The 14,181-nt window shown below is 51.9% G+C and overlaps 1 protein-coding gene across 1 annotated transcript in view; it reads left to right on the top strand.

Moving 5' to 3' along the window:
• CFAP65 (cilia and flagella associated protein 65) overlaps positions 1 to 13,432 on the top strand; it is a 30,649-nt gene extending 17,217 nt beyond the window's left edge. The window contains 16 exon segments of the mRNA XM_050711670.1: positions 237 to 303; positions 4,165 to 4,275; positions 5,058 to 5,249; positions 5,915 to 6,073; positions 7,325 to 7,468; positions 7,926 to 8,042; positions 8,641 to 8,778; positions 9,336 to 9,401; positions 9,998 to 10,212; positions 10,843 to 10,992; positions 11,340 to 11,632; positions 12,278 to 12,415; positions 12,878 to 12,948; positions 12,951 to 13,059; positions 13,062 to 13,098; positions 13,345 to 13,432. Of these exon segments, the coding sequence (XP_050567627.1) occupies positions 237 to 303; positions 4,165 to 4,275; positions 5,058 to 5,249; positions 5,915 to 6,073; positions 7,325 to 7,468; positions 7,926 to 8,042; positions 8,641 to 8,778; positions 9,336 to 9,401; positions 9,998 to 10,212; positions 10,843 to 10,992; positions 11,340 to 11,632; positions 12,278 to 12,415; positions 12,878 to 12,948; positions 12,951 to 13,059; positions 13,062 to 13,098; positions 13,345 to 13,432 (2,095 nt within the window).
• The last annotated feature ends 749 nt before the right edge of the window (positions 13,433 to 14,181 follow it).

Raw genomic sequence — 14,181 nt, 5'->3', positions numbered from 1 at the left:
TTTGGCCTAGAAACTCAGGTTCCTAAATCGGTGTATGACTAAAATCAACATTGCATCACTTTTTCCCACCCAAGCACAACTGTCCCGCTCCCTCTCTCTACGGCCCTTACGCAACAGTGACTCTTTAGCAGGGAAATGAGTTGTCTCTAATGTACTGTGTGACCCTGATTCTATCACCATGGACACAAGGTTGGTGGCTAATGGTTTTTCTCTTTCTCCTCTTCTCGTGCTGCTAGACATGATTTCATTGGCACCGATCACCTCCCTGTCCTGCTGAAGGCTTCCTATGGCCATGAGATTCTGGTAAGGTAGCAGGTAGCTCTTGCTTCTGTTTGCAGAACAGCAGGTAGGGACCGAATTACCCATTATTTTTCCCAGAAGCTAGGTGGCAGGAAGGAGGCTCTGGCCTTCCCCTGGAGGCTGCACTGGCCAGGCAGTAACACAGGGCCAAGCAGAGACATAAAAACAGCGTCCTGACAAGCCTGTGCTTTCAGCACAGTGTGCTGGGGCAGTGCATTGGCAAAACGGCCCTTGGATGTAGCATCTGCTGGTTTCCCCAGAGCACAAGTTGCAAGAGGATATGTATATGTGTATATAAGTATACATATAATATATGTATCTTTTTTTAATATATTCTTAACCTGTATATTCTGTTGGTGGTGTTAGTACAGAACGGCTTCCTCCTCCAAACGAAGTCCAAAACAGCCCTCCTGGGTCTTACCATCCCTGTGTGTTTTCCACACTCAGGTATAACTCGCGGACAGGATCTCTTTGTTTCTTCCCCTCATTTCATCTGCTGCACAGTGAGTTCTTCTGTGCAGTGATCCCAGAGTTTAGCTGTGCAGCCCATCCTGCTTCTCTCGTATGAAGTTTTCCTGATTCTCCCCACCTCATCAGCTCTCTCCTCTCTTCAAGACCCCTTGGAAGGTGCTTTTCTCCACAAGTACCACCTGCAGTGGCTGCCGTCCGGGGACACGCGCTGGCACAGGGCTGGCAGAGCATCCTCCAGCTCTGGAGGCATGGAGGCAGCTGCTCCCACTGGCCCAGGAGGTGCTTCCTGCATCCCTGCTTGGTCCTCCCACTTCTTTCTCCTTGCCAATAGCTGAGGCGCTTCCTACTCATTTTTCCTGCTTCGCTGCTTGCTAAAGCATCCCCGAGCTGATCCGCTATGTGTTTTCCCTGGGTATTTCCTCAGGCCTGGAACTAATTTGCCTCTCTCTCTCCCTCTCTCAAACTGTCAGTTAGAGTCAAAGTCACCTTGTGCTCTGCCGGGCACAGCTCATGCCCGGCTGAGCCTTCCTGTCTGTCTCTGAAGTTTCCTATGAGACCATTGTGTTCACACATCTCTTTTATTTTTCTTTTCTTTCAGGACCGTTGTCAGCTGAAAATCCAACCCTTTGACCAAGCTGTTCAAACAGTGGCTTAACTGTGCCTTCTCTCAAAGCCCTTGGACGGGCTCTCTGTGCTCTGCCTGCCTGGCACAATCCTGAGAGTGGCAGCCAGCATTTCACCAGCTGGCCAGTGAGGGATTAGGCTTTGGAGTACCAGAAGCCTATAGGGCACACACCTCCCCTGGCTGCATTGCCAGTGGCTTTGGTGGCTACCAGAAGCCACCACCCTACCTCACGCTGTCACTGCAGAAGGGGCTGGAAAAGCACGGGATGCTAAAAGTCCCGTGGGTGCACTGGAGCTCTGGCGGTGGCAGCTGCAGAGGCCAATCCAGGGACCTGGAGCAGTGCAGGTGGTTGCAACACAGTGCCAGTACCAAAGCACTAATATCGGAAAGTAGGAGTGGAAGAGGGGGCAGCTGAAGGGCCAAACACAGTGTACTTTCACTCCTTCCAGCCATGGCATGAAGAGATGGTGGAGACCACCATAACGGTGCTCACTTGCCAGGGTTGTACCAATCCTCACCTGGGAACTGAGTGAAACGTGCAGAGTATATGCTGATCTTAAGGGAAGTAAATGCTGTAATGACAACCCAAAAATTAAGTTTTGGGACGGTGATATAGCAACAATAAGCAGAGGTGGAGACTGTCAGGCTACGGTATTGTCTGGTCATTCTGTCAAAATCCAAATTGCCTGGCTTCAGAGCGGTGATGGTAGCCAGCTGCAGGATGATGCATCATTTTTTTGGGGTGGTCCAAACTCAGCTCTGCGATGGCTTTACACGTATGGGCAGTTTAACCTCCCACTCTGCTTCCCCAGCAGAGTGTCCGCTGCTTCTTCAAGAGTTCCCATCACTGCTTCCCCCCTACTTTCAGTCCTGTGGTGACTGGGTTTATAGGTGCTCCGAAGGAATCAAACTGATTTCCCACAAGCAATTTCTTCTGGCTGCAGGATGAAGTTTCTGTGGGACTTGTTTGTCACCCAGTTTCTTGCCCAGGAGGGAAACAGGGCCTCAAGCTGCCTAATGCTCTCGTGGGTTGTCCTTTGCCTCATCTCCTTAGCCTGCCTGTAACAGTGCAGCTGTGCCCTTGTTCTCAGAGCTCAGGGACAGTTTGGCTGGGCACAGTCTGCACCCTCAGCACTTTTAGTAGGAAAGGCCCAGCTGGCTGCAGGTGTTGCACGACGAGGTGGCTGTAGGCTGGTTCCCAGAACTCGCTGGAGGGAACGGCTGGATCTCAGGGAGAATCCCCTAGCACACAGGATCCATAAACTGGAATTGTTTGCACTTCATAGCTGCTAATTAGGTATAGTGAGACGCTGTCACATGCAGCACGTGTTCTCCGGGCAGCTCTGCTCCCTGGGGGCTCTGGCATCCCTGTCCTCTCACGCTCTAAGTCATTTCAGTGGGGTGAGGTTTGTGCTCTCTGGAAGGGGAACTGATTGAAGCAGGTCTTCACATTTCTCCGTTTGTTTCCCTGTAATAATAGTCCCCTAATTGTCACATCCTGTGTCTAAGGAAACTGATGACAGTTTTGCCTCAGCAGTTTTGGTCTGGTGGAATCAAAGGCAGCCTTTTGACACAGGTAGTACAAATGGGTGTTTCACTCCCAAAGCTCGGGAAGGTTCCTGACCCTTTTTCCCTTGCAATTTGAAAGTGTCAGCTATTGTTCTTTTATTTGCACTGTATCTGGCTTGCTGAGGCCCTTAGAAGCTGCACACTCATGTAGTGCTTTGAAAAGATGAAAGAATGAAATCCCACGTGGGACTTTGTTAGTATTGTATTTCTAGTCCTCTCTCCCTCATCACTTTGCTTATGGAGTTGAACTGGAAGCGGTTCTTTTGAAGAAATCGGCAATCTCTGCCTTGTTTAAACAGCTGATATGGTATATCCTTCAGGTGTCTGTCCAAGGCATCCACCCAGCATCACAAATGTCTTCTCCATCTTCTGTGTATGCGCTTGAAAAGTAGGCATGTCCTAGGCTTGGCTAATTGTGAACTGCAGTGAGTTAGCTCCCTTTATCCATGCAGAGACATTATTAGCTCTGTGACTGCTTTGCAGCCTCTGTCTCTAGGCAGCAGACAGCTCCGGGGTGCTTTGGGGTGATCCTGCTGGAAATCATGCACCATGACTCATCTCTAGCCTGTGCGCAGTCTTCTCAAAATACAGAATCCTGTGTCCCTGCCTTTCCATGAAACAGCTCTTACAAATCCCTCTGCTTTGCTTGATGGGGTGGCTGCTCTGCTAACAGGTTACTGTTAATCATTACTTGATCACCTAAAATTCAGCTGGGATCTTCTTGCAGCCTTTGGACCCTGTTATACACAGTCTTGGAGTAGCATGTTCTGCAGAGTGAGGACATCCAGATGGTCCCTTCCAAGAGGGGGTCATTACTTAGCTAAAATTCTGGCTCAGGATTTTATGGCAAAGGGTTTGGATGTCACAGCTGCACAGTCTACCACATACAGACACTTTCATTCATGAAGAATTTCTACTACATACTTGCAAGGAGAAGCACTGAAGCTGGTGCCTGATATAGAATGGAGAAGGGTACCATGTTGCTGATAAAAGATGCCAACCTCCCAGAGAAAAGCTAACAGCTGAGTAGGCTCTCCATCTCCTTGCCTCTGTCTTAGGACTCACTGTCCTGGTATTACCAAATTTCAAGCTGTAAATGCGTTGCTCTCAGTTTGCCAAGTCCTTCAGAGTCCTTGTGTAGTTGGTAGTGGCAGGGCCAAGGCTTTGTGAGAAAGTGACTGTGTTTCTTCCTGCTGTAGCTGAACTTCAGAGGCGTGACGGTGGAACAGGACCAGCTGTACGTTCATTTTGCATCCACTAAGCACCTCTTCACACCCATTGCGATTGGGACTTCCCACCCCCCGACACAGGTGAGCATCCTGGGGCCAAACCCAGCAGCAGGCAGAGGGAACGAGCTAGCACGTTACTGTGTCCAAAGGAGCAGCACTGTCTAAAGCATTTCCCAGGAAACAGAGTGGTCTCCACAGGAAAGCACCACATCAAAACTCTGCACCTAGTACTAGACAGAGCCTGGAAATTGGTGCCAGGAGCTTGTAGGGAAAGTACCGCTCATCATCTCCAGTTCTACAGGACTTGGCATTTACTCTAGCCAGAATGCACGTGAGGTGTGTTGGGCTCTTCCCCTGTTCTCTTGCGCTGTATCTAGGTGAAGGCTTGTCTAGCTGCTCCAGGCACTCTGGAAATGAATGGTAATTAGTTTCTTAGTAAATTAATTGAACTTCCTTAAACGCTTATTTAGCAAGAAAAGGTAGCTTTGATTCTGTTCTGCCTAATTTACCTGGAAAATGAACAAGTCTGAACTGAATTAAGATCACTTTAACAAGAGGGTTTCTGCATTTCAAGTAATCCACTTTGCAGTGATCCCTTTAGCTAATTTGTATTAATTTCCTCCTAGCCTGAATTCACAGGGTGACACATGGAGAGGCACTGTAGTCATTAATGTACCTGTGTGGTGATAAACCTTCAGCACAGTCGCCCGTTAGAGTCCTGGTGATAACTCCTGACACTATGAGGTCTCCTCATGCTTAGGAGACAAGCTGGCTAATTCGTGGTTATCAGAGTCCTCTGGGGAAGTGTTAACTGCTTTAACTTGTGCAGGGTGTAACAAGCAGTGCACTATGATTCCCTTCAGGTTTATGAACTCTATAATGGTGGCTCCATGCCAGTGATGTTTGAGGTTCAGCTGGACAGCATCATGAAGATCCAGAAGGACAATTTTCAGCATCCTGTGTTCGTCTGCTTAACTCCCAGAGGAGAAATCCCCCCTGGCACAACAGGTCAGATTAAGTGGATCTTCTCACCACTGGAAGCCAGAACGTACTTGGTAAGGTCCTCCTCATGACTGCCAGAAATGGTTTCTTTCTGCTATCCTGTGCCAAAAATTCTTTAAATCTTGTATTGATGGCTTCATTCCTCCAAGAAGCAGAATCCAAGAGCAAAGAAGTGACTGCTCTGGTCAAGAAACAGAGCAGATCATCTCATAAGTCTCTTCTTCCCAAAGGACACATTTCTTTCACAACCAGAGTCATCCCAGCACATATTTTTCAAGGATCTAATAGTGTCCACAGGGGTATAAAAAGCTCTCTGGAAACAGCCTTTCCAAAGGCTGCTGACCTAGGCTGCAGGAGGCAGGCATGGCCAGAGCTGGAGCACAGCTCCACTAATGGTGGTTGCATGAGAGAAAAAGAAAAGAAAATAAAAGAGGAAATAAAACAGAAAAAAAAAACCCCACCCTCCAGTTTTTGTTCTGAAAGGGAGTCTCTGCCCATCTCATACAGAAGTTGCTGTTTGCCTGCTTGACTGACCTTCCTGGGTAAGCAGGAAAGGCCAACAGAGAGGTCAAAGCCTAAAAGAGCAAAGAAACACGGAGTTCTCTTCACCCATGAATGTGGTTTACATAGAGGCAGTCCATTAGCAAGTACACTGCCCTTTTGCACATCTCTCCCAAATATGACTCTGGTCTTAATATTTTTATTCTGTCCAAGGCAGGTTGAAGTTCCCATCCACATCCTGGGGGGTGATTCAGCTCTGATCACCTTCCAGGGAGTAGGCTACGATCCGAATATCACAGGAGAGAACGCCACATTCAGCGAAGTCTTGTCTCCTTCTGTCCTTCTGGGTTCTACCAAACTGACTGTGCCTGGGCAGGTAAGTCCAGGTATGGTGATATGAGCAATATGATCGGCCCAGAAATGCATGAAAAAGACTGAAATATGCAAGTGGCCCCATCTAGCAGTAGCTTGTATTGCAGAGGAGTCCATTTCAATGTGATGGGCAAGATATTTCCCTTCCAGCAGGTCATCTAGAGCCTGATTGACTAAGGCTGTTGTTCTGAAAGGTGCCTTCTTTCCAACTTGCTGATTCTGCTGCCATTAGAACGAAAAAGGCTTTAGGCTTTGTTCATTTTCTGAAATTTCCATTAAAGATTATCCCCATTGCAGCTACCTTCCTTGTCTGCAGATATAAAACCTTTTCCTTGGCAATTCATTCACGCATTAAGAAAAAGTCCTACTGCTGACGTGCCACGCCAAGGCTCAGCTGCCTCAGCTTCACAGCCAAAGCCAGACTGAGCGATGCGTCACCTGCACCCAGACTGCAGGAGGGTCACTGCTTCGGGTGCATCCTGAGGAATGTGCTTGCCCGACCTGCTGCTGGCTTGTTTGGCCTGGGCAGAGCCGTCCTGCCAGCCTGGATGGTTTGTTGTTAAACTCAGCCACAGATCCCAGTGCAGTAAGTGTTACACAGCACCGGCGCTGGCATACACCAGGCAGGTAAGGGGTTCGTTCCGTGTGACGTTAGCGCACTTTCCCCGGAGCCCAGCCACTGCTACGTATGCTCTTTGACTTCCTGCAGGGCGATTTGCATTGCTGGCAAAAGCAAAGAGGTGATTAAAAACCTGTCTCCGAACATTTCGTTAAGTTTTTATGAATTTCATGAGTTTTCATTAGCTTAGAAAATGATCACTGTAATGAATTTGCTCTGTGCCTGGAGAATGGGACAGGCTAGCAGCATGCTAGTAACGGGGTAAGATAGGGAGCAGTTTCCCAGAACTCACGGCTAGGCTGAGGAGAATTTTGCCCAAGCACAGAGCTCACACTTTTTCCAACTGAAGTGAGGAAAAGGCCTGGACTACGAGTGCTGCAAAGAGAGTCTGGGTGCTGCTGGTCCGCCCCCGCTGCAACAGGGCTGTCCTCTTGCTGCAAAGAGTTATTGCAGCCAGAGTAAATTGAGAGAAACGTGACACTCATTCCAGTTGTTATGGTAAAGGTGACCAGCTAATATTTTTTTTTTTTTTTCTGGACTTTGCTGTACAACCTGAAGATGAACGTGTGGCTGCCCTTCCCCGTATGCCATCTTCCTTCACTGTTGCTCTCCCTGGTTTCGCCCTCTTTCCTGCAGGCGGCCACCTTATCACACCACAAGATTTGCGTCGGAAATATCCCAGACTGCACCAGAGTGTGTCGGCTTGTCTTTCTCAACAACATCTCAGAGAGCAAGGCTGTTGCGTTCACCTGGAAGACGAACACTGTTAAAGACAGTGGGGTGAGTCGTTCCTTCTTTCTCCTCTATTCTGCATGGGGGACAGGGGGTGGGTCACTTGTGCCACAAAAAGAACTTCCTCTCCATTTTCACCCAGACACTGAGAAAACATCCTGGAAACTGGATTTTGTACTAGCCGTTGAAAGGAAAGGGCAGAGAAAAGTGGAGGCAAGGGTAGGATAGGAGGAAAAAAGACAAGAACTCAGAAAGGGTGTCTGAAGATTTCAGTGAGGATAAGTGAACCTCAGGCTAAAGGATGTGATGAGCCTCAGAACTCCATCTACCAGCAAAGTCTACAGTCATTTCTTGAATACAGCAGCTGCATCTCCCTCATGCCACCTGCCTTTCAGAAGGGCACAGGGAGAGAAATCTCACCATTCTGTATTTCCTGCAAGGAGAGGGCATGCAGCAAGGGCACAGGACAGAGAAACAAATCTTCCGTGGATTTTCTTTTCCCCAGGTGTTGCAGATTGCTCCAGAGCTGGGGGTCATGCAGCCTGGAGAGAGCATCCCCTGCTTCATCACGCTGCAGCCTTCAGGGATTCCTTCCTTGTACAGCGTAGATGTGGTGTGTGAGGTGAGACCCGGGAGGAACGTGTGTATTCCCATCACCTGGGCAGGTCACTGCAGTTCCCAAACAGCTGGCCCCAGCAGTCAGCTGCCTGCTGGCTTCCACCTGAAGGAACCCTTCGTAGCTCCGTAACGCTGGCCAGCGCTTCTCCTTGCTGAGGAAACGGAGCTTCTTCTCTTCTGGTGCTTTGTGTCCCCCTCTGTCTGTGTGGCTCACCAGGTGAGGTGTAATTGTGCAACTTGGGGCTTTGTGAGTTGAACGGAGATACGAGAAGTCACCGTTTGAACAGAACTGGCTTTCAGTGGGAGTCAGACACTTAAATATCAGTGAAAAGCAAGTCTTGCTTCTGTGAGACTGGTGGGGGCCCAGACTGGCAGCACTGTCCCTCTGGCCAGTACACTGGCCAATTTTCAGGTGTCCTTTGGCAGAAGACTGTCTTCTCTGTATAAGCCTTACAATAGCACTGCTCTCTCCCCTTCCTGCCACTGGAGGACATGACGGGGAGGAAGGGAGGAAGGACTAACAGGCAGGAACTTGAACCAGAGGCTCTGTTGTTTGCAGCTCCTTTCTCGCCCTGCTGCCTCAGTCATGCTTTGCCCCGTAGGTGTACAGCCAGGAGTCCCTGCGTCAGTATGAGAGGGACCTGCAGGAGTGGGAAAGGGAGAGGGAACGGCAGGCTGTGGAGTTCACCATCACGGAGAAGGACCTCAGGACTGAGAAGAAGCCGAAGTCACCTGCAGGGGTAAGTGCTGCCAGAATTTTACAGCAGCTCAGAAACAGCAGCCAGGTGTCAACAAGAAACATTCCTGAAGAAAATCCAGGCGAGAGGACGTAGGGCTCTGATCTACTCAGGTTCTCATAGCTGGTCTGCGGACAGTGGAAAATGTGATTTTGACTTCTAGCCACGAATCCTCTTGCATTCTCTTTAATGTTGAGAGAGGGGATGGCAGATGTGGAACTTGAAATTAAAAATGATTTTTTCTAATCACCTTACAAACTCTGAATTTGCTAATGATCATCTGAAATTTGGAAGGGCATGAGAAGCCTTAGGGAAAACAAAGCCAGTGGCTCTGGAAACTGATGGTTGGATTTTTAAACGTGGATAAACACTGTAGTGAAGCGTGTAACTACCATTAAGAATGGGGCACAGTGAAAAATGGGAGGATGAGATAGATCATTGGGTTTCAGCTAGGGCAAAGCAAAACCAAATCCTCAAGAAATCCTCAAGACTTGTTCTGCTCCTAATCTTTCCCTACACTGTGACTTCTCCATTTATTCTTTTTTCTTATTTTTTTTAAGAGATCATCAGATTCTGCTGAGACAGAAAATCTCCCTGAGCCCTCAGCTGCGGTCAGGAAATACAAGGTAAGTCAGGCCTGTCTCACCCCCAGTGGAATCAAACTGACTGCTTTAGAAAAGAGGCAGATGCTGGATCTCACAGCGTGGGAGCCTGCGCAGAGAGCACGGCAGGGTTTGTAGCTTCAAGGCTTTGGGACACAGACTGTTTGGAGGAGCCAGAAGAATCAGGCTGTGTCCCGTGGGCAGTAACTTTCCATCTGGGGTGAATGGGAAGGGAAACTGGAAGCATGCAGCCATGACTGGAGAAAAGTGGAAAGATTTCAAATGAGCAGAAAAGGTGCATATGGGCAGGGGGGGTGGTTTCGCGCTGGGGGTGAAAGGGCTGGAGTGCAACAGCCCTGAGGGCCCAGGGGAGATACCCAAAGCCCTGCTGGTGCTTGGGGCTGGTGCTCTGGGCAGCAAGGAGGGGGCAGGCATGGTTCCCAGCGTGGCTCTTTGTGCCTGATCGGGCTACTGCAGTGCCAAGTCCGTTCGGATGCTGTCTCCTGAACAGCATCTGGTGGCTTCTGGGCTTTCCAGTTCTCACGCCAGCGCTCACACATACCCCAGCCTACCTGTGGCTAGAGGAGCAACAGAGGGCCTGCCATTTTTCTCTCCAACAGACGCTGCCCCCTATTAAAAACCACCCTGTGCCCAATCTCCCTGCTGGACACTTGGAGAGGAGGCTGTTGCTGGACAAAGAAGCCAGCCGGGTGTGGGTCAAACCAGAGCCTCCCAAGCCCATCCTTTTACACCTCGCTGTGACAGCCAGGTCCCACTCTACTGAGGACTTCTTCAAGAACTTCCCCTCAGAGTTCCCCAAGTACTTCTTGCCCCGGTAAGAGATCTGTCCTTTTAGCTTGGCATCTTCATCTGAGCCAGGGCTGCCCCTGACCTGATACCCACTGAAGCTGGAGCTCTGCTCTGCTCCTCTCTAGTGCCTCAGTATCGGCAGGAGGGGCTTTGCTTTCCCTGATATTAGCTGACGTGGCCTGTTTCTCTCCCTCTCTTGATAGAATAGCCTGGTGCGGTCCAGGTCCCGATACTTATGCACCCCAGTATCAAGACCCTGATATTATGGGACAAAGCCCAGGCTTAAATCATTGTCAGAGGTGCCATGCATGGGAAGGGCAGGAGTATTTAACAACATGTACACCTTGGAAACCACTGGGCTTGGGAAAGCCTCTATGGGATGCCGCAGGCACTTGTTGACACTAATGTGAGCCAGGAGCCACTCTTTGGGGTGCTGGGAAGAGAGGCAGCCCATCGGGAGATACTGTCAGAGCTTAGTCCTCCTCTTCTGTGTGTGTCCTTGCTGCTGTCACGTGTAGCAGCTCTCACGCCTCCCCCAGCACCCTGCACAGCTCCCAGCTTGCCTGCGGTGCTGCTGTTCAGCCAGGAGGCTGCAGGGCTGCAGGAGCTCAGTTCAGCAGCAGAACCACTGATGGAACAAATCCCTCTTTCCCAGCCCCTTCAGCCACCTACCGCTGGAGACCAAGCCTGTGGATGGGAGTAAGGTCAGCGACAGGATGGAGATGGACCCCAAATGGCTATCCCTGGCCACTGCCTCCAAACAGGAGCTGCAGATAGTGACTGACATGCTCACAGGTGTCCTCAGGTGCGTGTCCCTTCACACTCACCCTGTTTGGAGCCGCTGTCCTCCAGGTGTGTGTGTGCAGCACGGGCAGCCACCCGCTAATCCCACGGGATCTGTGCACCGATGCTGCTCCAAAATAGGGGACGCAGCTTGCCTAAAGCTGCCCTGGGGTCTACGAGCTCGGGAGTCCTGGTGTGACAGCCAAAGGCAGGGGAAAAAATACTGGGGAAGCAACGGTAGTTTCTTTAGCTCAAGCCATTGATATCAGCCAAGGTTTTCCCTCTGACTTGTTCTTACTTGTAATGATCCCCTGGGGTCACTCAGATAACTGATTTTCTGGGACTCACCCCTTATTTTCTTCCTCCCAGTGGCCTCTTGGAGAACACCCAGTTCCAAGACGCAGTGAAGAGAAGTTTGGATGAACCCATCCCCTATTTCTCCCAGTTCCGTTGTAAAGCAACAGTAGAGACACAAGACGGGGGACAGTGCACCACGGTCCCATCCAGGGGCTCTCCTTCCCCAGATCTTTACACTGAGGAGAATGGAGAGAGAGAAGAAATGAAGCAAGAATCTTTCCCCAACAAGGAATTTCTGGAGTCTTGGGAGAGGCTGAGTGAGGTTTTTCACCACGAGCAGTTGAGGGAGCAGAAGGAGATGCTGAGCAGGTGAGGAAGAACTCACACAGAAGAGATTTAAGTTGCACTGCCTGGCCAGAAACCCATTTCTCCATCTTCCCTGTAGCATTTCTGGGGTGCTCTGTGTGCTCTGTGGGGAAGCCCACGCTAGCCCACCCTCCCACCCCCTCCCAAAGTGCAGTCTGTGAAGAGTGCAGGATTGCTGCGTCCTGGCGCTGAGCACTGGGCAGCACCAGGATGCTGATGCTGGGTGACATCTGCTTTACACCTGGATGCTTCTGGCTACGTTGGACGTCAGAAGGCAGTGTGTGCTTACCTCGCCTTTCATTTTTACTACAGTATTTCATCACATCATATTTACTGTGGCTACACCCTGGCACGCTGCTACAGGCCACGAGCACATCCACAAATGCTAACTACAACACAGCTTGGAGGGAAAAAAACAGTAAAACCGCTGTTACCCTGCTCTGACCAAGGTCAGGGCTGGGTGCCAGCTGGTGGCAGTCCTGGGAGAAGGGTCAGCACCCGATTGCTCAAGGCTTTGGTTCATTGGCCTCAGCATGCAGGAAGCAGCGTGCGCTCTTCTGCTGTGCCTGGGGGGAGCCACAGCAAGCAGCCTTCCTTATCGGCTTCCTGATAACCATCCTCTGCCTGTACTCTTGTCCCTCCAGGCATCCAGCCTTTGGGACCCTGGTGGAGCTGGTGCTGGAGAACACTCTGCAGAACATCCTGATTGAAGCCAGCCGTGGGGAGGTGGTGCTGACAGCCCGGCCCAGGGTCATCGCTCTGCCCCCCAGCCCTTTCCGAAGGTAGCAGAGCGTATCTGTTCTGTGCTGGGGGCCAGGAACTGGCCTTAATGTGTCAGGTTGAGGCACAGCCCGTGTCAGGTTGGGGAGCCCAGCACAAGGAGGCTTTCTTGGGAGTGTGCTCAAGGAACAGGCAGCACATCCTCTGGCAGCAGAAAGGGGGCAAAGCTGCCCTGGTCTGGGATGGGGTGGGATCTGGTTGGGTTGAGGGAGTGAACACAGGTGGGGAAGCAGATTTGGGACCGAGGGCAAAGAATGAGGATTTGTCCCGGCCTGGGGATAAGTACAGGGAGAGGGCATCAAGGGAGGGTTGTTGAATGGAGGTGTCATCTCCAGAGCTGCAGAAGTCTTGTCCAGAAGGAGGGTGGATGTTCCCTGTGATCCCCTGGGGAGGGATGGCTGTCTGGGGGGAGGCAGCAGCAGCCTGCACTCTCCCCACTCCAAAGGCTCTCTCTTTTCCTTCAGAATCACCAGTCCAACACCCCAAAGCTCAAGAACGTAGCTGTGACACAACGTGCTGCTTGAGCTCTGCAAGCATACCTAGTGCCTGCACCCTTCATCCCACCCCTGTAAAGTCCAGAGCAACTCTGACCCTCCCGCACCACGACTTGAACTCAGCCTGCTGGCCACCTCCAAGGACATATGTCCTGCCTGCGTCCTCAGCTCCAGCTTGAATCCTCCAGCAGCTCCACAGCAGAGTTCACGAGATCTCTTCTTCCCGTGGCTGGCCACATCATCAGAGAAGGACCTCACTGCGCGGTGGGAGCATACGGACAGCCCCTGTGACTGCTCCCGGTGCCCTCAGTCTGTGCCAGCTGGGAGAGGAGTGGAGCCTGCTTTGGAATATCGTTGAGGAAGGACTAACAGCTGGGCACCGAGGTGCTGAGCCCCCGCTGCCCCCCAGCAGGGAGCAGGGGCTGAATCCTCCTCCCCTCCTTGCTCCTGTGGCTGCTCTGCGGGTCCCATATACAGCAACCCAGCCCGTGCGCGCAGCTTCTAGCAGGCTTGGCAGCCCAATAAAAGGAGCCTGGCCTCTGGGGACACAGATACTGATGCGTAATGTAGCGTGGTCAGTGCCTCTGGGCTTGGTAGCGCCCTGGACCAGCTCTCCCCTCTTAAAACTGCAAGGTCTCGCTTGGGGAAGGAGCGGGGTTTGTCACAGCCGGGAGGTGGCAGTGTGAGTTCTGAGAAAGCCCCGGTGCCAGCACCGAGCTGTGGGCTCTGCCCGCTGCTCCCCGCGAAGGCCGCAGGCTGCGGGCTGCCCGTGCCAGGCACCGGGGGTGGCCCTGGGGCATCTCCCCCCTTCCGCAGCCCCGGCGGGCTCTGCTGCGCCCAGGCACCCTGCTGGCATCCCTCTCCGAGCCCTCCTGCCCTGCCTTCCCAGGGCCACGTCTGCGCCTTCTCCCCGTGCAGCCCGCAGGAAAACCACGCACCGCGGGCTGCTTTTGCCCTGCTTGGCAGAGGGCAGGTGCCTGCTGCGCCCGGGGGTGCCGCTGCTCTCGCAGAGCTCTGCTCGGCGCAGGAGCCCTGCGTGCGGAACCGTTTCTGAGCCCCAGGGCTGAGCTGTTCCTCTTGCTGCAGATACAGCAGAGGCACTGCCAGCTCCTGAGCTCAGCCCCGGGGGCTCCACGTGGCTCCTGGATCCTTCTCACCAGGCGTGCTGCAGACCCTTTCCTCCCTTCCCAGCACGCTGGGTGCCAGATCTCCCACGGCAGCTCAAGGCAGCAGCAGCCCAGCCTGGCTGTTTGGTCCACTTGGGGTGAATCTGC

This window comes from Cygnus atratus, chromosome 6 (assembly GCF_013377495.2).
Source record: "Cygnus atratus isolate AKBS03 ecotype Queensland, Australia chromosome 6, CAtr_DNAZoo_HiC_assembly, whole genome shotgun sequence".
Classification (NCBI taxonomy): Eukaryota; Metazoa; Chordata; class Aves; order Anseriformes; family Anatidae; genus Cygnus; species Cygnus atratus.
This window is presented reverse-complemented; position numbering and strand designations above follow the sequence as displayed.